The sequence below is a fragment of the Nuphar pumila genome, chromosome 4, assembly GCF_984573655.1.
Source record: "Nuphar pumila chromosome 4, dmNupPumi1.hap1.1, whole genome shotgun sequence".
Lineage (NCBI taxonomy): Eukaryota > Viridiplantae > Streptophyta > Magnoliopsida > Nymphaeales > Nymphaeaceae > Nuphar > Nuphar pumila.
The window spans coordinates 39,510,513-39,537,331 of NC_143252.1; the positions used below are offsets into that span (position 1 = coordinate 39,510,513).

At 38.0% G+C, this 26,819-nt stretch overlaps 2 protein-coding genes across 3 annotated transcripts in view; both read left to right on the forward strand.

Moving 5' to 3' along the window:
* The first annotated feature begins 1,906 nt into the window (after window positions 1-1,906).
* On the forward strand, window positions 1,907-2,584 carry LOC149840066 (histone H3.2-like). The gene has a single exon (XM_090004335.1). It carries the CDS (start codon window positions 1,984-1,986, stop codon window positions 2,392-2,394), a length of 411 nt encoding a protein of 136 aa, XP_089860461.1. The 5' UTR covers window positions 1,907-1,983; the 3' UTR covers window positions 2,395-2,584.
* Window positions 2,585-3,184: 600 nt separating this feature from the next.
* The window catches only part of LOC149840067 (DNA mismatch repair protein MutS, type 2), a 122,242-nt gene continuing 98,607 nt past the window's right edge, over window positions 3,185-26,819 (forward strand). Inside the window, exons 1-9 of one of the 2 annotated variants that reach the window (XM_090003021.1) lie at window positions 3,185-3,511; window positions 3,611-3,739; window positions 4,728-4,895; window positions 4,996-5,079; window positions 5,764-5,814; window positions 15,036-15,092; window positions 15,170-15,252; window positions 25,023-25,146; window positions 25,241-25,300. In XM_090003021.1, the coding sequence (XP_089859147.1) occupies window positions 3,218-3,511; window positions 3,611-3,739; window positions 4,728-4,895; window positions 4,996-5,079; window positions 5,764-5,814; window positions 15,036-15,092; window positions 15,170-15,252; window positions 25,023-25,146; window positions 25,241-25,300 (1,050 nt within the window). In that variant the 5' untranslated portion in view covers window positions 3,185-3,217. The remainder of the gene's footprint in view (window positions 3,512-3,610; window positions 3,740-4,727; window positions 4,896-4,995; window positions 5,080-5,763; window positions 5,815-15,035; window positions 15,093-15,169; window positions 15,253-25,022; window positions 25,147-25,240; window positions 25,301-26,819) is intronic. The other variant, XM_090003022.1, reaches the window with a different exon arrangement.

The window sequence follows — 26,819 nt, forward strand, 5'->3', positions numbered from 1 at the left end:
GCGTAGGCCTCAGTACTTGAAGCGTACGCCTCACAGGCGAGGTGCACGCTCAAGGTACTGAGGCGCACCCTCAGTACCTGAAGCGTTCTGGAATTGATTTGAATACATAATTATCTAAAATAATTTCAAATACAACACTGTTTGGATTGCCCTCACTATGATTTCAGCTAAATGTTTGATGCAAGTTTCAATAGCATTAATAGCTTCCGATTAATTGCGTGGTGGTAAACCACTAAAAATCTTGCATTAGTATAACTAACTTAAATTTACATATACCTGTATATAAGTAAGAGATGTGCCTAAAAGTGCATTGCTGAAAAACTATAGTTTCATGATAGTTCTATTGCATGTATGCATTTGATATTTCCAAGAAAAAAATATTTATATGCATCACTGTTTTTTTTTTTGTTTAGGCCGTTTTTGATGGAAACAAATTCAAGGTTATAATTTAAAAAAATTGGGAGCTATTTACTTTTCAAGTCCTTCAAAAACCTTATATTTACTAAATCAACCATCAAACAAACTTATATATGTATATAACAAACTCATATATGTATATTTATATTAAAAAACCATTTACCAGTGCTATTTTATTAATATTATATATTTTATTATTTTGATCATGAAGCTTACGCTTCAACGCCTCGAGGCTTACGCCTCACTTCATAACATGCTCAACGCCTCGCTTCGCCTCATCGCATTTAACAACCTTGTTTGAAAGTATAACCAACTCTTCCAAGGACTCAAGCTTTAAGTTAATCTTGATTCCTCACCATGATGAGGTGTAGGTGAGTCTAGTTGTAAGCAAAGGTGGACAATGAAAAAAACAAGAAAGTAAAGGTGGACAATGTGCCAAGCAACCAGTAGGCTAGCTGGGTCCAGCCCACTATGGGCCTATAAATTAGGCTGAAGCTCAACCCAAACCGGGCTATGGGGCATCCCGGCTAGAACGAGGACGACAAAGGCTGGACCAATTATATATAATATATACATATATATTATGTATATATAACATAAAATATATATTGTTTATAATATAATAGGCTCGTCCAACCCGATTAGGCCCACCGGCCTAATGGGCCGGTCCTAACCATGTTGTTGCCCTCTCCTACTTGTAAGCTTCTTAATTGTATTTGTATTGGTGTCATTAACAGGGGTGAAATATGTAAATATAAGATTTACTGAGGTAAATGGGAGTAAACAAATTAAACCATCCTAAATTTAGGAACCATTAAAATCATTCAAGCAGTTGTAAATACGTCATCTTTGTTGGAGGTGAAATTTGAAGTTTCTAGTATTTGGAGTTGGCTAACTCGCAACTACTTTCCTCCACTTTCCCGCTTCTAAATAAAGTTCAAATCCGTTCAGACCCTGCCACGCCATGTAACTGTCTTAAACACCCTCCCAGCTCTTCAGATACTGTTCGCCCAAACTGAGCCTAAATGATTCTCAGCTGATGTATATTGGTTGTACCATGCCCATGGTGCTAGGGCTCAGGCACATCTAGCTCATGACAAACTCGGTTCGAGTCGGTTTGGCTCTTGCATAGACTCCAACCCCACTTCGCCTAGACCCAGCCCAACCATAAAGCGCGCAGGTTTTGCCGTACCAAAAAGACCTGGGCGAGCCACGAGAAGCACAACGACCAGACCCGAAAACCAAACCGCACCTAACCCAAAACGAACAAGAAATAAAAAGCGCTCTCTCCGACAGGCTACAGCGAAAAGAAACACAAAAGGGAGACCGTAGAGGCACGATCCGTGTGCTCGTCCAGAAACAATTCCTAGCCGTCAATAAGAAACACTAATCGAACGGCTAGTAGTCTCTCGCCAAAAATTTAAAAAATGCTCGACCCCGCCTTCCTCGCCCTACAAATACCGCCCTTTCCCCTCTCCTTTTTCCACCATCTGCTTCCGATCTCTTTCGTCTCTTCGTATTATCTACCTCGCCTCTTCTCACCGCCAGTTTCTTCAACCGTTTACTATGGCCCGTACCAAGCAAACTGCACGGAAATCCACCGGAGGAAAGGCCCCGAGGAAGCAGCTCGCCACTAAGGCTGCCCGGAAGTCCGCTCCGGCGACCGGAGGAGTCAAGAAGCCCCACAGGTTCAGGCCCGGAACCGTTGCTCTGAGGGAAATCCGCAAGTACCAGAAGAGCACCGAGCTCCTCATTCGTAAGCTCCCTTTCCAGCGTCTCGTTCGTGAGATCGCTCAGGATTTCAAGACCGATCTGAGGTTCCAGAGCACAGCTGTTGCGGCGCTCCAGGAGGCGTCTGAGGCATATCTTGTCGGTCTCTTTGAAGACACAAACTTGTGCGCCATCCACGCGAAGAGGGTTACGATCATGCCTAAGGATATCCAGTTGGCCAGGCGCATCAGGGGAGAGCGCGCCTGATCGCACATCCAGATTTAGTTTCAGCGTCTAACGAAGTGTAGCTTTTGCCTAGAGTTTCGATCATCTTCTTTCTTTATCATTTTTAGACTGAAAATGCTGCATCCTTGTACCGTTAATGTATCGTTTGTTGATCGGATTGCTATATCTATGTAATTACGCTGATTTTTATATAACGATGCATCCTTTACCCATGAATTGGTAGTGCGATGTCTTCTAGTGTTTTTCTTTGCTATTGCGCTCAAGGATTGGCCCTACTATCGGTTGATTTTACCCTAGTTTCATCGTTCGGTTCGGTCGTCTCTCTTCCTTCTTGCTATAGGCTTTTGTATGTTTTTTCGTCTTTCCGTTGGCATTTGTTGGCCGTTGATTGGGTTATCGTTTCTATATAATTATGCTTCCTTCATTACGGAATCTCCGACTAATAAATTCACGGTATGGCGTATGGTAGCCTTTTTCTTTGCGCTCAAAGATCGGCACAGTGTTAGAGTTGCCTTTGCTCCAACTTTCAACATACCGCCCTCCTTTCTGTCTTCATCCACTCGCCCGCGCGTGTCCACATGTCGTTCAACTATTCAAGAATTATCTAGCGCTAGTTCATTGGGTTGGGAGAGGTTTGACCTCATGGTTTTCCCTTTTGAAGAATTACCGTATTGCCATGCGTTAAAATTAAACTTACGAGGGTAAACAATCGTTATGCATTTTTGCTGTATCTGAACGCCGGGAAGGGCAACACCGTAATTTAGCGTTTCTGTGCCCTTATCCTCTGTCTGCGGGTTTGAAACTCATGAGATACCACGTTGCCTCTCGATTTTGGCGCTAAACGATGGTTTCGTCAGTGAATCCGCTCAACGAGTTACGCCCAACCTTCTCATCGACGGCGTCCCTTCATCAACTATTCAATACGCAGCATCTTCCCATTCTTCGTATCAGTGCTTATCCGAAACGGCTCGGGGTTGAGTCCGAAGGGGTTGCCTGGTGGAGGGACGCCGTTCGGATCCGTGGCTCTCCCTTGGAGTCTCCCGTGTTGCTGGATAGCTTGAGAGTTCTGGAGTGGGATAAGGTCTGTGATTCGGTTGCTGCCTTCGCGGGGACGTCTCTCGGGAAGGATACCCTCTTGGTGTGTCCGCCTTTCTCTTCGAATTCGCCAAGTATTCAGTGTTTTTTTTGTTTGTGCATTTTTGTGGTTGCGCTGACTGCAAGAGGTTCGTAATTGCAGGCTCAGCTCAATTCATTGGATCTTTGCTATGACGACAGTTTGTCCCTTCAGAAGGAAACCACAGCTTTCGTTGAGATGCTCAAGTATGGTGTTGGTGGTTTGGATTTCGCTTCGTTGGATCTTGCTAAGGTGGCTTTGTTGGAGGCTGATTGTTTGATTTTCTTAATCGTTATTTCTTTTGTTGGTTTTGTTTTTATGTAGTTGACGGACTGCTGTTATGTTACAGTCTCTTCTTGTTGTGAATATGAGATAATCAAGCTAAGGGGCTTCTTGGAAACTATCGTCAGCATGTTGGTTTGTGAACATCATTATATTAATATTTGAAACATGTTGTCACAGAGATAATTTTTGTTAATTTGTGGAAAACGGATTTTCTTGTGGCTACATATATAAACATAACAGAACATCATGTCGCAGAAGTAATGGTGGGGGATCGATTGCGAGTTTTTATTAGCTACATGGAATCATGTGTAGTTTGTTTAATTGATGCAAGGATGACGGGCAACGCCAATAGAGTGGGGCATTCCTTTTAGTTGAACAGTGGGCTGAACTGTGCAGCAAAGGAAATGGCAATAGGCAAACGGAGCGAAGAAATAAAATTCATTTTTGGTTTAAAAAAGATCATAGAAGAAACTTGTCTTCTGCTCTAGTGGGTGACACCCTGTATTTAGGAATCAGGACCATTAGGGCACCTGTGGGGCTATGGTTTTTGTTTTCCCTCCTTTCACATGCTTTGTCTGGTATGAATGAAGAGGGAAGACCAGTGCATGGGTGTGGTTTCTATTCTCTCTTTTTTTACACACTTTGTTTGGCATGACAGGATAGGAATCAAATTTTGTAACTTACCTAAGTTCTCACATTGTTGACTGACTCTTCGCCTGTGTTTAGTCAGCATTCATGTGGTGATGCATATGGAGGTTTGAAGTCTGCTTAGCTGCGACTTAGTTGATGATTAGAAATCATGAGTAATAGTAATTCTTGTATTCTATAGCCTTATCTGTTATCCAATGAAATGTCTACTGGTTATCACATGTCTGTATGCATTCTCATGCTGCGTGTGTTTTCGGTTATATTTTCTTTCACATGTATAAATGATATGGCAATCTGTTATTTTCAGGTTAAATCTGCTGTTGAGCGTGCATCAAGGGGTTCTGCTATGGATGGTAATGAAGTCATGGCTGTGGTTGGCTTATTGCAATTTGCTGACACTTTGCAAGTGTCTCTGAAGATTGTTGTGAAGGAGAACATAGATTGGTCTTATCGCTTTGCGTTGCTTTCAGATATGGTGATTTTGTCATGAAAGTCACGGCATTTGTGATGCCTTTGGCTGTTTTCCCACAAAAATTTGGCTGATTTGGTCTTTATTACATGAACCCTTCCTACAGATATTGGGCATAATTGTCAACCGGGCATTGGTTAAGGCTGCACTGCAAGTACTTGATGAAGATGGCTCTGTGAAAGACACTGCAGTAGGTTCTTGAGCAAGAAATACATATGTGAAGTTTCATTCTATTTGATGATCTTGTATATTTGGAAAGACTACACGCTGAACTAGTGAATCTTTTGGACCTACTTAACATACAACCATAAATCCATTTCTCTGATATCTCTATCAATTTCATCCTTTATGCCAAGTCCCAAATTTATGATCACCTTCTGAATTTATGGCCAATTCTGGAGATTCCCATGACTCAAGACGTTGGACTCAAAGTGCCCTAGTCAGTCTCAGCAACCGTCAAGTCTAACTGATTCTTTGCTAATACATGTTTCCCACTGAATAAACTCTAGAGGATCACATCTGCAGGGTCTGATATGCCAAAAAAAAAAGAAAACGACAAAGTTATTTCTACTAACTAATGTTTGCATTCAATAGTGGCTGATACATAGGTGCGCCCACACACATTAAATCATCCAATCAAATGATGGGATGGTCAAACAGGTGCTACAAATGTGATCTACATGAATAATTTGAACTAAAACCAGGTTTTAGATCATGTGATTGTTATGTGTAATAAGGACTTTCAAGAGCTTAAGATAACGCTGGCCCACAATCTTCCAAAATTTTATGTCTTAAAAAGATCATGGTTGCATTTCTTTGCCATCCAGGAGTTTCCTCCATTCACTCTGAAATAATCACTGTTCTTTGAGTTCAGAGTTCGGAACTAAGGCGCTACCGCAATCAAGTGAGACAGCTTGAGCAAAAGGTGCATTTTCTGTCTACTTTCTTGCTGATTGCTTTGTATTGATTAAATGCAGCCAGAACAATGGGTTTGGATATGAATTTTTCTTTTTGAGTTCCAGAAGTTCTAATTGAAAATCAGATTTATGCTGTTAGTGTTTCTTCTTCACTTGATATAGTGATGCAAGATTTAAGCTACTAATTGCAAAAACTGAAATTGTTGCTTGAATAGGTATGCATGCCAGACGAGACTTATTCACTTTATATTGTTTCATACCTTCTTCATTTAATTGGTCTGTTCATCACTGATTTGATGGATGCATTTCCTTGAACTTAAAAGAGCAATATTGAAACTATTTTGTGTTTAGTCTTCTGGTTTGCTTGTCTCCTATTCATGCTCTATTCTGAATTTTGTTTTGAGACCCTTTTTTCATTATATTCTTCTATTCCAAGACAATATATAATTTCGAAAAATCTGTCTCTTTAATTATTTATGTTCTGGTCTTTTCTTTTCTTCCAAGTCTATGGAAAACATCTTGCTTCTGGTGGACCTGAGTTTCCTCCTATGATGGAAACATGTTTACAATGTTATGAATCAAATTGCTGTAGATCAGGATGTCATGCTTCTCTTCATTACGGGGAACAAGTTGAAGTTCAAACGAGAGGCTCATTTTGTGGAGGTAATGTTTGAAATGCGATTGGCTTGGTAAATTGTGGTCATGCCAAAGTGTGGAAGGTTACAATCAGCAATTTTTGCTGTATGTTACTATATTGCCGTCTGCCTAAGTTCAATCCTGGAAGGAAACTCAAAAGGGGAGAAAGGGTTGTGATGAGATGGTCAGGGACAGGACTATTCCGACTAATCAATAGAGATCAGAACTTAATGCTTGAGAATGCATTTTTTGTTGCTGACAGTACAACTTCTATATTATCATCCTTATGGAACAAAATTGGCATAAAGCACTATTTACTAGAATGTGCTTCTCTCAAAGCACTTTTAGAAAATAATCAGTTGCTTTGTCCCAACATGTGTGTGAACATGTTTGTGTTTGCTTGCATACGTGTGCGTACATAAATGCACATATGCGCACGCATGCTATTGTGTCCCTTACATCTTAGTGATGCAGAGCTCTAGAATACAGTGAATGGTTAGTTAACATAAAAATGATTTTAATTAAGAGAGTCAAGTGTTTCTTGAAAATTGAACGAGTTCAATGCATCTGGAACAAGATATCTGAAGGAGTAGCACCTGTTAACAGGTTGGGAATATGAGTGTCATGTATAATTTGGACGAATGGGGCGTGGAGGGTAGGGGTCAGCTGAGACAAGGCTCATCATTGGAATTGGTATTGGAGGATAGATTTGGGTAAATATTCTACAGGTTATGGAATGTTATTAAACTGTTGGGGTAATAGTTTTCAATAGAGGGTTTTGTGATATTAAGCTGATGGTTGTGTGTTGGAGATTATCATTTGGGTGATTGATTGTTAGCAGAGAACTGCATATATCATCTCATAGGTCAATTTTTAGTGGGTATTCAATGGTGCTATATTTAAGCTTGTGTTAAACGCTTGGTCCAAGTGTTGGAGATTGCTGAATGGAACTGTGGTGAGTTTTGAAGTGTGGGAGACAAAGGTTCAAATTAGGTGAAGGGTGCTGATATATAGGTGAAAGAAACTGGGGTACTGATCAAGTTTGAGATAAGATCATGCCTAATCATTATTTATTATTTATTGATGTTTGTCTTGGGAGGGATGGAGGCAGCAGAGGAGGTGTTTGGAGTATCAAGGATTGGGTGTAGCTGCTCAGGTGAGGAGTTGATTAGAGGGACACTATATTGATTAAGATTAGTGATTAAAGCTGGAGTGATTATTGTTCTAATGATGTGATTAGCTTGGAAGAGAAGACAGGAGGGCACGAGTTGGAGTATATGCTCAATAATTAATTAATACACAACCTTTATGTGCAAAGTGTGTTCCAGTCAGTGTGTGAGCTAGAGGTGGTTTTCACTATATTTCCTTAGCCTCTTACGATAATAATTTTGGCAAGCTTCTTCCATGATACTCATAAAGTATAATATCGAGAAGTGCCTGAATGCTTGAGCTAACAATAGTTGGTAAACTTGTGACTCGGATTCGGTTTGCCAGACCCTTGACTCGTGAGTCAGCGGGTCAACATGGCAACTCTGGCGAGTAAGGACTATGCATTTCCTAGTGTTAAAATATGGAAAAATCAAACTCCATACTGTATAACTACTAAATTTAGCACATGACATCAGTGCCTGAGCTATATAAGTATTCAACTATACATAATTGTTAATATATATGATTTAAAAACATATGATTCTTTACTGAGGTGCGTGAGCAAATCTTCCCACATAGGCTTGGGTCAGCATCCACTGCACAACCCTCCCTTCGCAGTAGCCGCACATGAGGGAACTTGCAGCGGTAGCCGTATGGCTGGACCAGCTCACTCCATGCGCTTACATGCGAGAGCATCATGCAAGGAGGATCCTGGTGTTAAAACATATGTAATAATACCATAATACCCGATAGGGGTATTATGGTCATTTCACAAAGTACCCCATAGGGGTACTTATTTTGTTTCTCGTATTTCACTATTTTTTATTTTTCTTTTTATTTTTATTTTTGTATTTTTTGGATACCGAAAAGGGGCCCCACAATGGAGTCGTTGGGGCCCCCAACGGTCACATATGTGACCGTTGGGGGCTCCCAACGACTCTATTGGGAGCCCCTTTGGTCTCCTCTTCTTATAAATAGGGGGAACCCCCCATGTATGTTGTATTGCTCTTGAGAGCTCCTCTTCAATAATAGTGATATTATTTTTCATGTGTGTAGCCTTTTTATAAGGCCCTTTGTATATCCCTCAGTGGATTTTCTCTCTTGTGCTTGTTGCATTTGTCCGTGTGGGACATAGTGAATGCTTTAGCATTCTTGGTTTCTTCCGCTTATTTCATTACATGGTATCAAAGCCATAAGATCTTCTAAAGGTAAAATCTTGTCTCTCTCTACTTCCTTTCTTTCTCACATCTTCCTTGTGTAGCAATGGAAGTCAAGATCGATCTATCATTCAAACTCAATGGAAAAAATTACATGATGTGGGCATCCGCAATGGAGAATAATCTCAAAGGCAAGAAGCTTTGGGGTTATGTAATGGGAACCGTTCCGGAACCCCAACTTAAGCTCACAAAGATGGAAGGAGATCAAGAGAAAGCACTTGAAGGCGATGCTCGTCTCAAGGCCATTGAAGATTTTAATCATCAAATGGAAGATTGGGAGAGCAACCATGCAAAAATCCTTGTATGGTTTATGAATAATGTCGAACTTAAGGTATGTGCAAATATTGCAAAATTCCGCCGGGCAAATGAAGCTTGGTTTTTTATGAAGGGTATGTTTACCCAAAAGGATCTTGCAAGAGCTTATTTCTTGCAAGAAAAAGTAAGAACCACAAAACAAGGCGACGTGAGCATACAAGATTACTATAGTGCTCTAAATCCTTTGTGGGATGAATTGGCTCTTTTAGAGCCTAAATGGGTATCTATGGAGGATCTGGTTCTAAGACAAAAACAAATGGAACAAGATAGATTGTTTCAATTTTTATTTGGGCTTCGTCCCGAATTTGAACAAGTGAGATCCTCACTTCTCCATAGATCCACGTTTCCTCCCTTAGAAGAAGCTATTGCCGAGATTACTCAAGAAGAGACTAGGCATAGCATGGGTAAAAGCATAGAGGAAGTTCTTGCCGTATCTAAACCCGGCAATCATGTTAAAACATACAAACCACCTCATTTTGGTAAGCAAGGGAGTGGTGGAAGAAAAATGATTATATGTCACCATTGTTATGAGCCGGGACATATTAAACCCGTTTGCCCAAAGCTAAATGGGGCATTCAAGCCAAAGGTGGCTTCCGTTGAAGAATCCACCACCAAAGAAGATGACGGCAAGAACGGGGATCTCAAAGACACTCTTGGACAAATCTCCTTGGCTCTTCAACAAATCTTAAAGGTCACTTCTTCCACCTCCGGTGCCGCCATTGCCTCATCATCACCTCCCGGTACGTACTCTTGGATTTTAGATTCCGGAGCTTCTTTTCACATGACCCCTCATGAAAATGCATTAACCAATGTGCACACCAATTCAAAAATGTCTTGTGTCTCTACGGCCGATGGAACTTTTCTCAAAATAAATGGTGTTGGAACTCTTGATTCTAAAAATGTTCAAAATTTCCTTGTTCCAAAAGTTAGAATAGTTCCAAAACTAAATCTTAACCTCTTTTCCGTTTCTCAAATAGCCGACCATGGATGTGAAATATCTTTCTCATCCCAAGGGTGCTTTGTGCAGGATCTCCGGTCCGGGAAGCGGATTGGGCAAGGCCATAGGAAGGGAGACCTTTATTTTATGGATAATTTAATGCTTCCAAATACCTCATTTTGTACTTATGTCCAAGACAAAAATATTGAAACTTGGCATAAAAGGCTTGGACATCCAAGTTACTCTAAAATGTATCTTTTTCCTTTTGGACACAAGTTTTGTAAAGAAAAAGATATCAATTGCAAAGATTGCATTTTTGGCAAAATGAAGTCTACTCCTTTTCCTATTAGATCCTTTGTGACAACAAGACCTTTTGAATTGGTGCATTCCGATGTTTGGGGGCCATCTCCGGTTCTATCTAAAGGTGGTTATTCATATTATGTTACTTTTATTGATGATTATACTAGATATGTATGGATTTATTTTCTTAACTTTAAATCGGAAGTTTTTAACTTCTTTAAAGAATTCCATGCAAAAATTCAAAATCAATTTCAAAGTCAAATATCCATTCTTAGATCCGATTCGGGTGGAGAATACTTATCAAATGATTTTCAAGCATATCTAAAACAACATGGCATTTTTCATCAAAAATCTTGCCCAAGAACTCCTCAACAAAACGGTCTAGCGGAAAGAAAACATAGGCATATTTTGGAAACCACTAGATCCTTACTCATTTCTAAAAATATTCCTAAAAATTTTTGGGCCGAAGCCGTGTTAACCTCCACCTATTTAATCAATAGGATGCCATCTTCAAAATTGAATAATATCTCCCCTTATGAAAAACTTTTTAATATGACACCCGACTACAATCGTCTTCGGATTTTTGGGTGTAAATGCTTTGTTCTTTTACATAAAAGAGATAAATTGTCACCTAAAGCAATAGAATGTGTATTTTTAGGATATGGTGAAAATAAAAAAGGCTATAGATGCTTTGATCATAAAAACAATAAGTTATTTGTCTCCAAAGATGTAACCTTTCTAGAAGATGAAAATGGATTTGACATATTGAAAAAATCAAATGAAATTGATTATATGTTTATCAATGATCTTTTAGAAGATTCAAATGATGACTCTTTGAGTCATCCGGAAATTTTAGAAAATACTCATGATTCTCATGATGATGATGTATCACCAACTAATGGTGACAATCTCCAAGTATACACTCGGCGTGAGGAAGCCCAACCTATTAGTGCTTTAGAAAAATTCTTGCGGCTTAATGAACCCCTAGAAGAAACCTCCCTTAGGCGTTCTTCTAGAGAATCAATTCCACCTAATAGGTTTGTCTCATATGAAACTCTTTCACCTAAATATAGAGCTTGTCTAATAGCCTTGCATTCTTACTATGAACCCTCCCATTATAATCAAGCAAAAAGTATACCTCATTGGGTTGAAGCAATGAAAGTTGAACTAGATGCTTTAAATAAAGCTAAAACTTGGGAAATAGTTCACCTTCCTCCAAATAAGAAAGCTATAGGATGTCGATGGGTCTACAAAGTCAAAACAAAAAGTGATGGTTCCCTAGAGCGCTATAAAGCTAGATTAGTTGCTAAGGGATACTCACAAGAATATGGCATCAATTATGAGGAGACTTTTGCTCTCGTGGCTCGCATGACAAGCGTTAGAACTTTAATTGTGGTAGCATCATCTAAGAAATGGCCTATATTCCAATTAGATGTTAAAAATGCCTTTCTTAATGGTCAGTTGAATGAAGAAGTATATATGGATCCTCCGCCGGGAATCAGTGTTAACCAAGGTCAAACCCTTCGGTTATTAAAAGCCTTATATGGTCTTAAACAAGCCCCTAAGGCTTGGTATGATAGATTTAGTGCTATCATGTTACAATTGGGATTTCGCTCATGTTATACTGACACTGCTCTTTTTGTTAAAAATGCAGGTAATAATATCATCATCCTTCTGCTTTATGTTGATGATATGATCATCACTGGCAATGATGAAAGCGGTATTCTTAAAGTTAAAAATATGTTAAAACATAATTTTGATATGTCTGATCTGGGTTTTCTCAGGTACTTTCTTGGCATAGAAGTTGCATACTCTCCTCGAGGGTATATACTGTCACAGATGAAGCTTGCTGCAGACATATGCTCCAAATCTGGGATTTCAGATGATAAAAAGGTGGAGACTCCCGAGGTTATCAATGCTAAACTACGACTGGAGGATGGAGTTCTGCTGGACGATCCTACGCCCTACAGGCAACTCATAGGCTCCCTCACCTATCTGACTATCACCAGGCCCGATATTGCTCATGCTGTGCACTCTGCAAGCCAATTTCAGCATGCTCCTACATCTGTGCATATGAGTGCTGTGCTCCGGATCATTCGATATATTAAAAATACTTTGACTAAAGGGCTATTCCTATCCTCAATCTCTTCCTTAGATTTACTAGCTTATACTGATGCTGACTGGGGAGGAAACCCAAATGATCGAATCTCAACTACTGGCTTTTGTGTATTCCTAGGAGATTCGCTAATTGCTTGGAGGTGCAAGAAACAGCAGAAAGTCTCATTGTCTTCTACTGAAGCAGAATACAGGGCTATGGCAACCACTACAATGGAGCTGGTGTGGCTTCGAAGTCTTCTTCAAGATATGGGAGTCGAAATTACCGGGGCTTCGAAGCTTTGTTGCGACAACAAAAGTGCTATCTACATTGCCAGCAACCACACTTTCCATGAGAGGACGAAACATATTGAAATGGATTGTCATTATGTACGTGATGAATATCTTCGTGGGACAGTAACACTGCCATATGTCACTTCAGAATATCAACTTGCTGATTTCTTCACCAAAGCCCTGCCTGTTCCTCGCTTCTTGTTCCTCCTTGGCAAACTTTCAGTCATTCCCCCGTAAAGTTTGAGGGGGGGTGTTAAAACATATGTAATAATACCATAATACCCGATAGGGGTATTATGGTCATTTCACAAAGTACCCCATAGGGGTACTTATTTTGTTTCTCGTATTTCACTATTTTTTATTTTTCTTTTTCTTTTTATTTTTGTATTTTTTGGATACCGAAAAGGGGCCCCACAATGGAGTCGTTGGGGCCCCCAACGGTCACATATGTGACCGTTGGGGGCTCCCAACGACTCTATTGGGAGCCCCTTTGGTCTCCTCTTCTTATAAATAGGGGGAACCCCCCATGTATGTTGTATTGCTCTTGAGAGCTCCTCTTCAATAATAGTGATATTATTTTTCATGTGTGTAGCCTTTTTATAAGGCCCTTTGTATATCCCTTAGTGGATTTTCTCTCTTGTGCTTGTTGCATTTGTCCGTGTGGGACATAGTGAATGCTTTAGCATTCTTGGTTTCTTCAGCTTATTTCATTACACCTGGTTGGGCCCTTAGTCGTGGGTTCAGGGCGCAACTTGTTGCCTTAATTCGAACAGGAGAAAACACAACCAGTTTCTTATTTTGATCCTTAACCTTTTCCTGAGTAAACATATAGCTAGTCTTGATTTTATTTGATGACTATTTTCTAAAAGCTACACATCAAAGTGTGTTTTCGTTTCTACTTTCTAGCCTTCTTGAAGAGAAGTTGTAGTTCAACCCACAATGACATGGTTAAAAAGGATGCGGGACATGGGACAAATATGATAGTTTGATGGTTAGATTGCACTATCATGACTGAGGGATCTTGGGTTTGAATCACATGGGTGTTATCAACAAAAAGTCTTTTTTTAGGAGGGTTGGGGTGTTGTGTGCACAGGACACACCAATTTTGTATAAAAATTAATAACATACAAGGGGACCTGGCACAATGTAAGTTGGAGTATCCCAGTAACATAGATTGCCCACTTTTCACTTTGGATAAGAGAAATGTTCTTGATTCTGCATCTTTAGGAAGCTTTAGAAACAACGAGATTGGATTTTCATTATTATTGCATACTCTAACCAACTTACTCTAGTAGGCTTAAGCTGACTTCATGAGTCACACACACACACACACATACACACACACACACACACACATATATATATATATATATATATATATATGTGTGTGTGTGTGTGTGTGTGTGTGTCACACGGACACATATATTGTAATGAAATAGTGGAAAATGCAGAAACAATGCCATTAAGGGCTTACAAGATCGCAAGCACAAACCAATGCCACTAAGGGCTTACAAGATCATAATCACAATGTTCATAAGCACAAGTCCACTATTACACAATGCAATAACCAACAAAGGGCGACAACAAAAGCACTAAGTGCATATAAAACATTAAAGAACTAAATAGGAAAACATAAAACATAAAAATATTCATCTTTATTGAACATAATTGCCTAAGAGAAGCATTGAAAAATGAAAGAGGATAAAAGCCCCTATTTATACACATACAAAAGAGAGGGAGACCTCAATAGAGCTGTTGGATTGTTCTAACATCTATAAATATATCAACTAATTCTTTGGTGTTCTACTATACCTGTAATTTGCAATGACATAAACCAATGACAATCTGGGACGTGTGTGTATGTATGTGTGTACGTATGTATGTATGTATTTGGCTAGGTATATATGCATGTATGCATATACATATGAATTTTTGTGTATATGCGTGTGCATGTGTGCCTATGCGCATGTGAGGTGTCCGAATCTTGTAAGCAAATCAGTGATAGTAAGCCTTGTGTCCAATGGGCAAAGTGCTAGATGCTAACCTTTTCTTTCCAAGTATCGATATTCTTTTCGTTTAGTGTTATAGATACAACCCTTTGTTATGCTTAGCATCTATGTCTTATTATTATTTCTCATCATTCTGAATCTTTGTTGCTAAATATTTGTGAAATATGATTAATTAGTTTCTTTCTATTTTTAGCAATAAGTCTCAGCCTTTCGATGTGATTATAATAATTGATATTTCTTTTGTTATTGAATGAGGGGTGTTGTTCCACTTTCTTCAGTTATACTTGCTGATGGATAGCTTTTTGAGAAATGTGACTGCTGAAGCATACTCTCAGGTAAGTTATCTTTAGTCCAGTGCATATTTGATTTTATTGTTCAATTTCATGAACACATGCTTTTGTTGTTGTTCAAGGAAGTGAGCAATATTGATGGAAGGTGGTGCATAAAGACCAGCTCAGAGCAAGAGGCTGGTTTTCCAGGGCTACTGCTAAGAGGGTACAATAGATCTTTTGACTGACCTTTTTTGTGAGTTTCCTATGTTAGCTGCCTAATGATCTTATGAGTGGTTTCATCTATTTGCACATCATCTTCATTCATTGTGCAACCCATGGTTGTAAGTATGGTATCCTATGTCACATGGGTGTTGGTGCGGGGTGCGGCAAAAAATTATATATATATATATATATATATATATATATATATATATATATATATATATATATATATATATATACAATTTGTGCAAGGGAGGGGTCAAGCTGATGAGTTGTGGAGCCTGATTCAGAGGTTTTGCCCTTACAGAAAGGGGGGTCTGGGGGCTTCCCCCGGTGCAGGTCACGATTTCTTATGGATCAAACCCGATTCGTTTAGGACCTTGGGTGCAAAGAATTTTTTTTATATATATAAAAATTGAACATAAATGATCCTGGGTGCGGTCAACGCACACAGGGTCGGGTTGACCGCACCGGGTGCCACACCTTGACTGCACCCAGGGTCGGGTTGACTGCACCGGGTGCCGCACCTGCACGCGCACCCGCGTCATGTCGTGTCGACGCAGGTGCGGTACCCGGTTTGTGGAGTCCCTGTGACATAGATGGTATCGTTACCCGTGTCGGTTGGGCCCAAAATAAAATACGTATCGTAAAAAATCGTGAGTTTCTAATATTTTTTTTCAAATTTTTTAAAAAAATCTGCAAAAATTCTAAAAAGTTCATAACACATGAAACAATGATGAATTGCACAAAATACAACCATAAAATCATATATGAAGCCTTTATGTCTCTATGAGCTGCATAAGACATCATCAAACATCAATTATCTCACAAGAACAATGCAAAATATTAAATATCTTGCAATTAAGAACATGCTCCAAGACTCATACTTTCATATTACAGAAACAAAAATATTATGGCAATAGTTGCCCCCAATTATCAATCGGTTTTCACCATGGTTGCCAGTTGAGGAAGCGGGAGCGGGAAGCGATACGGGAAGCGGGAGCGGGAAGCGAGGCACTTTCAAAATTTTAGGAAGCGGGGAAGCGTGGGACCACTTAGGAGCGATTCGGGAAGTGTCTCGGAAGCGACCTAGGAAGCGTCTCAGAAGCGACATAGGAAGCGTCTCGGAAGCGAGGGGGAAGCGAAAAAAATAAAAAAATAAAAAATACAAAAAATTGGAAAAAACAGGGGAAGCGTGGGGGAAGCGAGGGGGAAGCGCGCTTCTTATTAAAGGGAAGCACGTCCCCCATTAAAGAGAAACGCGTCCCCCATTAAAGGGAAGCGCGCTTCCCAAAAAAGGGGGACACGCTTCCCAAAAAAGGGGGACGCTTCCCCCCACGCTTCGGAAGCGCGACGTTCCCCTTTTAGCTAGGCGCTTCCGGTAACCCTGGTTTTCACTCATTGCTTGAGTGCTCCATTGCCATGCCAGATCATTTGATGCCATCTTTGTTGGAGGAGTGTGAAGCCTAATTTCTACCTTGATATAAATCCCTAGGTGAGAGTTCGAGGGTCGTGAGCCCCCGAGGCAAATTTTTTTGTAAGGTAGTTTTGTAATTTTACCCATAATCGAGATTTTTTACCTTAATCCACTTTCTTGAGTGAAAAAATGATGAAAATGCATTCTTACTTTAGCAAACCGCAAAGCTCTTTCCCTTGCACATAGATCGGCTCTCAAATCGATCTCACGACTCTTAGGCTGTGTGGATACCCCTCTAATGGACTCTACGCAAATGAGGAAGTCGGCCCTTAAGAGGTCTAGGGGTGGCAAAACCTGACACGATCCGCCAACCCGCCTCTTAGGCGGGTTTGGGTTGCCTAACCCGTTTATTAAACGGGTCGGGTTCGGGGTATGCCAACCCGCCAACCTGGCTGACCCGTTTAATAAACGGGTTAGGCGGGCGGGTCAACCCACCAACCCGTTTTCCCGACCCAACCCATTTATTAAACGGGTTGGCGGGTCATGTCGGGTTACCCGTTTATTAAATGGGTCGAGTTAGTGTTTGCCACAGCCGACCTGTTTAATAAACGGGTCGGGTTCGGGTTGAGGTATGCTGACACGCCAACCCGACCCGATTGCCACCCCTAAAGAGGTCTTTAAAACCCAAAAAATAAAAAAATAAGTTTCAGCTTTTTTTAAAATGCGTTGATACTGTATCGTACGATGCACTCTGCATCATACGATGCATATTATACACACTCGTATCGCAATACAAGTGCATATCGTATTGATATTCCTTGTAATAACAATATGTATCATACCGTATCGTATGATACATACAACATACTACAACCTATTTACACATGAACTTCATACGATATATCGAGCCATGGTCATGGAAGTGCTCTTCTTTTGTTATTTTTATGCTTGCTTGTCACATTTGAATATTTATGCTCCAATAAGGGGAGAACTTCAACGTATTACCAGGGTCAAGGTTTGCTGGTAATGGTCAGCCAAGTGCCGAAAGACCCAGTATACTAGGGTGGTCTCAATACAGAAACTTTAAGCTATAAACCTTGAATGGATGTGCCTTGATTCTAAATTTCACTCAATGGGGATCATTTTTCCTTAATTTCTTTCTACACAGATATTCTTCAAACTGGTGCATGCATGTGTGTACTGCGATCCTTAAGAATTTGTGAATCAGCTGTAAGCCTGTAACGATTTTTGGATACTAGTACAGTAACTTTGTATTTGTCAGGGTATGAAGGGTAACATACACATTAGGTTTAAGGTTATGTATACCATGTAAACAATCTCTATTATGATAGTACTTAAGAGAGGTGCAGGCTCCTACATATGCGGGAACACAGAGCAATGCTGCTAAGGGTGCACCAAGACTAGTGTAGGCTTGAGCTCTGCCGGTGCTCATTTGTGTTAATAACTGAGCTGAGTTTGAGCACAAGTCCATGAGTTTGAGCACAAGTCCATGGTGCCAGGCTCGTCAGTGAAATCCAACCAAGCTTAGTTAACATAAGTGAGCTTGATTAAGCTAGATTAGCCCAATTAAATGTCTACAGTAATATGTTCATATAGTATTTTTGTTACGCAAAAGGCACAAAAAGAAATCTTAGTCTAAATTTGATTAGCTGGAGTAAGCTGAGCCTGTCTTGAGCTCGCTTGCCTTGACTCGAGCTTAAGTAATACCAAAGATCAGAGCTTGAATTCGTGATCAGGTACTTTTAGTTGGAAGATTTTAAGTTATAACCATAGCTGCAATTCTTGTTTTCGGCAAGGTTTTCCTTGGAAAAGTTTTCCCAAAGTGGTTTTCTCAGGAAAATCTTGGATGTCTTAACAAATTAAAAAATGTAAAAAATAAAAGATAAGAAATAATAGGTTCTGGCAGTAATTTTCTACAAAAATATAAAGAAAGAGTTAGAAAAGTTTGTAAAAATAAAATAAAGATTGGAAAAATAGAAAAATATATACTTAAAATATATAGAATAAGATTTTCTTTAAAAACATCGTGATATCATACTGATAATATCACTATTATTTATGTTCTAACTGATATTTTGAAATATTGAGATATTTTAAAAACATCCACGATGTTTGTGGCTATAATCATGATATAAGATTTTGGATATAGACAAGAATGCCAATAATCCAAGAACTTGCGGACTATATTGTTAAAATGTATTTCCTATATATATTTATGTATATATATAGAGAGATACATTTACATATATATTTCATATATATATGTATATGTATCTATCTACTCATATATATACATAAATATATATTAATACCCGATAAGGGTAAATTTGTCTTTTTCTTCTTCTATTTTACGCATATTCTTATTCTTGAATATGTATATAATTTTTGCTTTTTCTCTTCTTTATTTTCTTTTTTCTTTTTTAGTTCTTTTGGCTTTTAGCCATGGAGGGGCCCACCTCATGTGAACGTTGGGCCCCTCCAACGGTCAATAAGATGACCGTTGCAGGGTCTCCAACGTTCACATGTGGGAGCCCCTCCAATGACTCTCTCTTGTCTCTATAAATAGAGGACTTTCTCTTCATTGTAAAAAAAGCTTTTTGTAAAGCTCTCCTTTGTAGTTCAATAAGAGATTCTATTTTCTATTTTTGTGCATTTGTATCCGTGCCTTTGTGCACTTCTGTGAGTGTTCATTTGTGCCTTAATGCACATGTATCACATCAAGAATATTGTGCCTTTGTGCTCAAAGTCTCATTGTAGACATTTTCACACGATATCAGAGCTTGGTCGATGAAAGAATGGCTCGTGTTTCGCCATACTCAGGTGGTTGCCTCGAAAAGCATGCACTTTTCTCAATCTTTCCTTTTTGGCGTGGAAAGCTCTTGCAATTCACTTCTAAGTGCAATATATCTCTTCAAGTGAGCTTAAAAGACCCTTTGTGGTAAGAGTCTATTTGGTATTCTTGAAGTTTTCTTTCTCTCTCATAAACTTCTCCATGGGGGGGGGGGGGGGGGAAAGATTCTCACTTTTCTCTTGGCTTTAAGCTCAATGGGTCAAACTATCATGTTTGGGCCAGAAATATGGAAGCTCACATCAAAGGGAAAGGCGTTTGAAGCTATGTTAAATGTACTATCCCCGAACCCGAACCTAAAATCACACTATTGAAAAAGGTGAGATTAAAGTTCTTGATGGGGAAGAAAGAAAAAAAAGCTTTTGAAGAGTACAACAAGAAACACGAGGAATGAGAAATGAAGAACTATAAAATCCTTTCATGGATTTTCTCGTTGGTTGAAACCCGAATCAATGCAAATATTTTGAAGTTTAAGAAGGCATCTCAAGTATGGGAATACCTTGAAAGGATGTACACTTCAAGGGATTTGTCCCACAAATATTATCTTCAAAAAAGGCTTTGACCCTTCAACAAGACGAATTGACTATTAGGGAATATTTCGCCGAATTATCTTCTATTTGTGATGAGTTTGTTATGCTTGAACCAAAATGGAGCGGGGAAGCCATTGAGCTTCGACACAAGCAACTAAAAGAAGATTGGTTTTTCAATTTTTTGAATGGGCTTAGACCCGAGTTTGAACAAATACGATATTCTCTTCTATCCTCCTTCACTTCTCCACCACTTGAAGATGTTCTTACTAAATTAAGTGGAGAGGAAACTCGTATGGGCATGAGTAAGACCAATCTAAGTGTTTTTGCCACACCTTCAAACCAAGAAGAAAATGAATGAGCTTATGCTGTTTCTAGACCGAAAAACAACTTGAAAGCATACAAACCTCTTCATTTTAAAAATCAAAATCAAGGAGCAAGAAAAAATGGTGGTCAAAACGGAAGATATCAAGGAAGAGATTATAGCAAAATTGTGTCATTTTTGTAAAGAACCCGAACATATCAAATCAGTGTGCCCAAAATGGAAGAAGATGGTGGCTATGCCCACCATATTTCAACCGCATAAGGAAGATGGTCCATCCACTTTTTAAAACAAACTTCTTTCTCTAAGTCAAATCGTGGAAACTTTACAACCACTTCTCAAAGGATCTATCTTCGGGGCCGCCATGTCAACATTCTCTCCTCCCGGTAAGACTTCTTGACTTTTAGATTCGGGTGCCTCATTTCATATGTCTCTAAATGTTTTTTCTCTTTCTGAGTATTCAAAAAATATATCTCTATTTTTTGTTTCAACCGCGGATGACACTTCTCTTGAAATTAAAGGAATTGAAATCTTTAAAAAAATGTTTTTTTATTCTCAAAATTAGATTTATACCAAAATTTAATTTAAATTTGCTTTTCATCTCTCAACTCTCGGACCATGGATGTGACATAAAATTCTCATCTAATAAATGTTGGATACATGATCGTTGGTCTGAGAAGTTGATTTGGAAAGACTTTAGGAAGAGAGATCTATACTACGTGGATTCTCTTCAAATACCAAAGAACTCCTTTTGTAATGTTGCCCAACATAAGGATATAAATGTTTGGCACAAAAGACTTGGGCATCCCAATATCATCAAACTTTCTTATTTACATTTTGTCAAAAATCTTTGTAAAAGCAATCTCACTTGCAATGATTGTAACCTTAGAAAAATGAGAAGTTTGCCTTTTGAAAAAAGATCTATGTTTACAACCAAATCTTTTGAACTTCTTCATTCGGACGTATGGGGACCGACACCCGTTTTATCAAAAGAAGGGTTTGAATATTATGTTATTTTTGTTGATGATTACTCTAGATATTGTTGGATATACTTTCTTAAACACAAACATGCGGTTTTTGCATCATTTAAAACATATCAGATGATGATTAAAAATCAATTTCATGGAAACTTAAATATTCTTAGGACCGATTTCGGAGGTGAATATCTTTCAAATGAATTCAAAAGTTATCTTGAAAATTATGGAATTGTTCATAAAAAATCTTATCCTAAAACATCTCAACAAAATGAGTTAGCCGAAAGAAAACAAAGGCACATTATTGAAACCACTAGGACATTACTTATCTTTCAAAATATTCCAAAAAGATTTTGGGCTGATGCGGCTCTTGCATCCGTTTATCTCATAAATCGACTTTCATCCAAAAATTTAAATAAAATTTTACCTTTTGAAATATTATATTAAAAGGAACCCGACTATAATAGGTTGAGAATTTTTGGATGTAAATGTTTTGTTCTAACGGATAAAAATGATAAACTTTCACCAAAAGTGATTTCTTGTGCATTTCTTGGATATTCCGAAACCCAAAGAGGGTTTCAATGCTATGATATTAAAAATGATAAATTATATGTTTATAGTAATGTGACTTTTTTGGAAAATGTTAGTGGTTTGGAAAAATATGAATCTCACGAAGAAAATGTGGACTACTCTTTCTTGTTTGACTTATTGTCTAGGAATGATGATATTTCTAGTGATGATGAAATTGCGTATAATAGTGATAATGAACTAGAAGAAAATGATAACTCTTCTCATCCATCAACCATTCATCATATTGAAGAAATGACATCTAGTGATCCTATCACTTATACTCATAGAGATAAACACATTTTTAGAAGTGCCATTGAGAAATATAGTGAACCCACCGAAGCTACCTCTTCACATAATGAAAACCCTCAAAGAACCAAAAGAACTAGAAGAGTTTCTTCTAGGTTTATATCTTATGATTATTTTTCCCTTAAATATAGAGACTGTCTTAGTGCTATTCACTCATATGTGAAACCTAAATTTTTTGAAGAAGCCAAGAAGAGTGTCGAATGGAAAGAAGCCATGAATAATGAACTTAGAGCTCTTAAGAAAGCTAAAACATGGGAACTTCAAAATCTTCCTAGTGGTAAAAAAACTATAGAATGTAGATGGGTTTTCAAGGTAAAGACCAAGAGTGATGGATCTTTTGAAAGGTATAAAGCTCGTCTAGTTGCCAAAGGATATAGTCAAGAATATGAAATCGACTATGATGGGACATTTGCCCCCGTTGCGCGTATGGTTACTGTTAGATGTTTCATTACCATTACCTCAATTAAGAAATGAAGCATTTATCAAATGGATATTAAAAATGCATTCTTAAATGGTGATCTTAATGAAGAAGTCTATATGAATGCTCCTCCGGGTATGGAGATTTCTAAGGATAAAATGTTTCATCTACGAAAAGCTCTTTATGGTTTGAAACAAGCCTCAAGGCTTGGTATGATAGATTTAATAATGTAATGTTGGAAAATATTTTTTCATTATGTTTCACTGACACAACTTTGTTTGCCAGAAAATTCAATGCAGGGATAATAATTTTATTGTTATATATTGATGATATGCTTATAACAGGTGATGATACTAAGGGAATTAAGAGCATAAAATCTATATTAAAAAATAAATTCGAAATGTCCGACTTGGGATTCCTAACATATTTTTTAGGCATCGAAGTTGCCTATTCTCATAGAGGTTACTTTTTATCTCAAACTAAACTTGCATTTGAGATTATTGACAGGTCAGGAATTACAAATGATAATTTTTTTTGAAACTCCTGAGGTAGTTGGTACAAAGATGAAAAATCGATGATGGGATTCTTCTAAAAGATCCCACCCCTTCCAGGCAACTTGTTGGATCTCTAATGTATCTTAGTCTCACTAGATCTGATATTTCACATGCTGTTCATATTGCAAGCCAATTTCAACATGCACTTACATAAGTTTATATGAGTGTAGTTCTCCGGATCATCAGATATATAAAGGGATCATTGAATAAGAGAGTATTTCTATCTTCTTCTGAATTAAATTTAATAGCTTATATTAACTCTGATTGGGGAGGTGACCCAAATAACTGTCACTCCACCACTGTCTTTTGTGTGTTTTTAGGAGACTCATTAATCTCTTGGAGATGCAAGAAGCAACAAAATGTATCATTATCATCTACTGAAGCAGAATATTGAGCCATGACATCTACTATCATGAAAATTGTTTGGATTCGATAGTTGTTGGAAGACATGGGAGTACATGTTCAATAATAAAAGTGCAATCTATATTGCCAAAAATAACACATTTCATGAGCGCACAAAGCATATTGAGATGAACTGCCATTATGTTAGAGAAGAATATCTGAAAAGAGTTATAGATCTTCCTTATATAACATCCGAATATCAATTGGCGGAGTTCTTCACCAAAGTGCTATGTTCTCCCAGATTCAACTTCCTCCTTGGCAAACTTTCGGTCATTATGCCCTAAGTTTGAGGGGGGGGCGGGGGTGTTAAAATGTATTTCCTATATATATTTATGTATATATATAGATACATTTTCATATATATATATATGTATATGTATCTATCTACTCATATATATATATATATATATATTAATACCCGATAAGGGTAAATCTGTCTTTTCCTTCTATTTTATGCATATTCTTATTCTTGAATATGTATGTATTTTTTGCTTTTTCTCTTCTTTATTTTCTTTTTTCTTTTTTAGTTCTTTTGGCTTTTAGCCATGGAGGGGCCCACCTCATGTGAACGTTGGGCCCCTTCAACGGTCAATAAGATGACCTTTGGAGGGGCTCCAACGTTCACATGTGGGAGCCCCTCCAATGGCTCTCTCTTGTCTCTATAAATAGGGGACTTCCCGTTCATTGTAAAATAAGTTTTTTTTAAAGCTCTCCTTTGTGGTTCAATAAAAGATTCTATTTTCTATTTTTGTGCATTTGTATCCGTGCCTTTGTGCACTTGTGTGAGTGTTCGTTTGTGCCTTTGTGTACACGTATCACATCAAGAATATTGTGCCTTTGTGCACAAAGTCTCATTGTAGACATTTTCACATATATCAGTCTAATAGGAAGACAAATGATTTATAGAAGTAATTTTGTAAGTTCCTGATGTGGTGATGTGGATCACATAATTTGAGTAGAATACTATAGTTTATGATATTTTCAAATAACTCTGCTTCTTGGTTGGTAAAACATCTGTTTTAGTTTAAAATAGAAATGGTTTTTAATTTGAGTAAAATACCACTTCTCAGGTAACATTATTGCTTGTTGGGAAGAATATGTTCTAGTCTAGCTGTCTAAATGGAAATGATTTTTTATTTTTCATGTGTGCTATTCATATGTGAGGGATCTTGTTACTTTCAAAATATTTTTATGTGCTTTTTAAAAAACCTTGGCTTTCTCCTCCATATACCACTGCTAGGTTTCAGATTCTAAATGAGTCTGCAATGTGGTATAATCCCGAACTTAAGCAGGTGAATAATCACATGCTGGATTAAAAATATGATCCTTGTTATTCGTTTGGCCCTCTATTCCAATCAAAACTTTGCAGCTTTAGTAGTTTAACTTTTACTGCTGATGTTACTGATTTTCAGTGGTTCAGGTGGTGAAAACTTTGTGGAGCCCATCTCTGCTGTTCCCTTAAATGATGAGTTGGAGCAAGCAAGAGCATTAGTAGTGAAGGCTGAGCAGGATGTGCTTTCTAAGTTGACACAGAAGGTAAGATATGCTGATACATAAAAGTTTGTGCAAACTTTTACTGCATCTGAAGAGTGTAAAGCTGATATTTTTTCTTATTCCTGTGCATTTATAGATGCTGGCTGACCTTGAAGACCTTCGTAGTTTGTTAGATGTCATTGTTCAGTTGGATGTGGTAGGTGTAACTAGCTCTCTTTGTTTTAATAGTTAAGCTATCATATTTCTTATTTGTTTGGTTGTATAACCAAAAACTGCTACATCAATGCCATTTAACTTAACACGTTCTCTTTGTTCTTGGTGATGCCCTGCTACAATTTCTGAATGTATTTTCTTTCTGTCAGTGAAATATTCTCATTTTCTTTCAAGTTTGCATTTTACTGGGAGAGCCTCAGCCAGGGGGATGCCAGGATTTGGTAGTTTTACGGCATCAAACTTTTAGTTGAAAGTACATTCTTTTGGTGCTTAAAATGGCAGTTGTGATTCTAAAATATTTTTGATTTTTTTTTGAAAAGTTTGAATTTTTTCTAAATGTACATTCTAAAATATTTGGTAGCCTTGACTTCTGCAGGGTCAGAAATGCACCCATTATCCTAGAATTATTCTTAGGTGGTTGTCACAGCTAGGGAGAATAAGACCTGATTTGTCTTACCTTTTCTCAAGCTGTAACCAAAAAATGATTTGAAAAAAATGACAGAAAAGAAAAAAGAGCAAAATGAGTAACTGAGATTCACGTCAAGTCTAAATCTTCTCTTATATGCAAAGTCAGGGTGGTTGTAAACTTGGTTGTTCATGGCAGCTCAAAAGTTCGACTATATATGCCAATCCACAAATCGTATATTTATGATGAGTAGACATTTATGTGTTGGCTACTTGGCTCCTCCATAATACACCTGGTCCTTATACATACTCAACCTTTCAGAGATTGTTCATATGACTTTACCGGTTTACCCCTAAACTTCACTAAGTTACACGGGCAATCCGATCGTGAAAGAAATTTCCCCAAAATAAGCAAATCAAGGACATTTAACCTGAAAATCCATTGAGTTCTGCATTAACTGCATTTACTTTTTTAGCAACAGCCTGACACACATGAGTGATCTCTGACAGGTTCCAGCTTGTGTACATAATATCTTCTAATAGTTATGTTTCTATAACTCCAACTTTCATTCTGCAAAATTCTAAATGTCAGACAAGTCAAAATTTCTAATCTGTACTTGCACGTTTGTATTCGATATGTTTGTGTTCATCCTTTTTAGGCCTGCCATGTTCTCCAGTACGGTGAGCAAACAGTATGAGGTGTACATGCTTGTTTGATAAGACAAGAAACATGTGGTAGCCAATGTTGTGAATAGCGTTGAGGCATAGCGAGGCATAAGACCTGCGCATGAAGCGTGGCATAAGCCTCAAGGCGTAAGGTATAAGCTTCACTAAAAATATTAAAAAATTGACCAAATAAAAAAACAAAAATAAAGATGCATCATTTATGTACTATTAATGAATAATTGGATATTAAGTGGAGAATCTAAACTAAATTATAAAACGAATTCCAAGCAATTAATACAATGCAATAATTTAATTGATCCAACGAAGAAGATATGATTATTTAACCAAGGAACAAGAGACAATTAATATAAATACAACATACAAAAAAATGTGTGAATTGTAAAGTAAAAACTAATAAAATATCAACAACT

Bases quoted from the DNA above. Each gene is read 5' to 3' on its own strand.
- LOC149840066 (XM_090004335.1), top strand. From the start codon at position 1,984: ATGGCCCGTACCAAGCAAACTGCACGGAAATCCACCGGAGGAAAGGCC.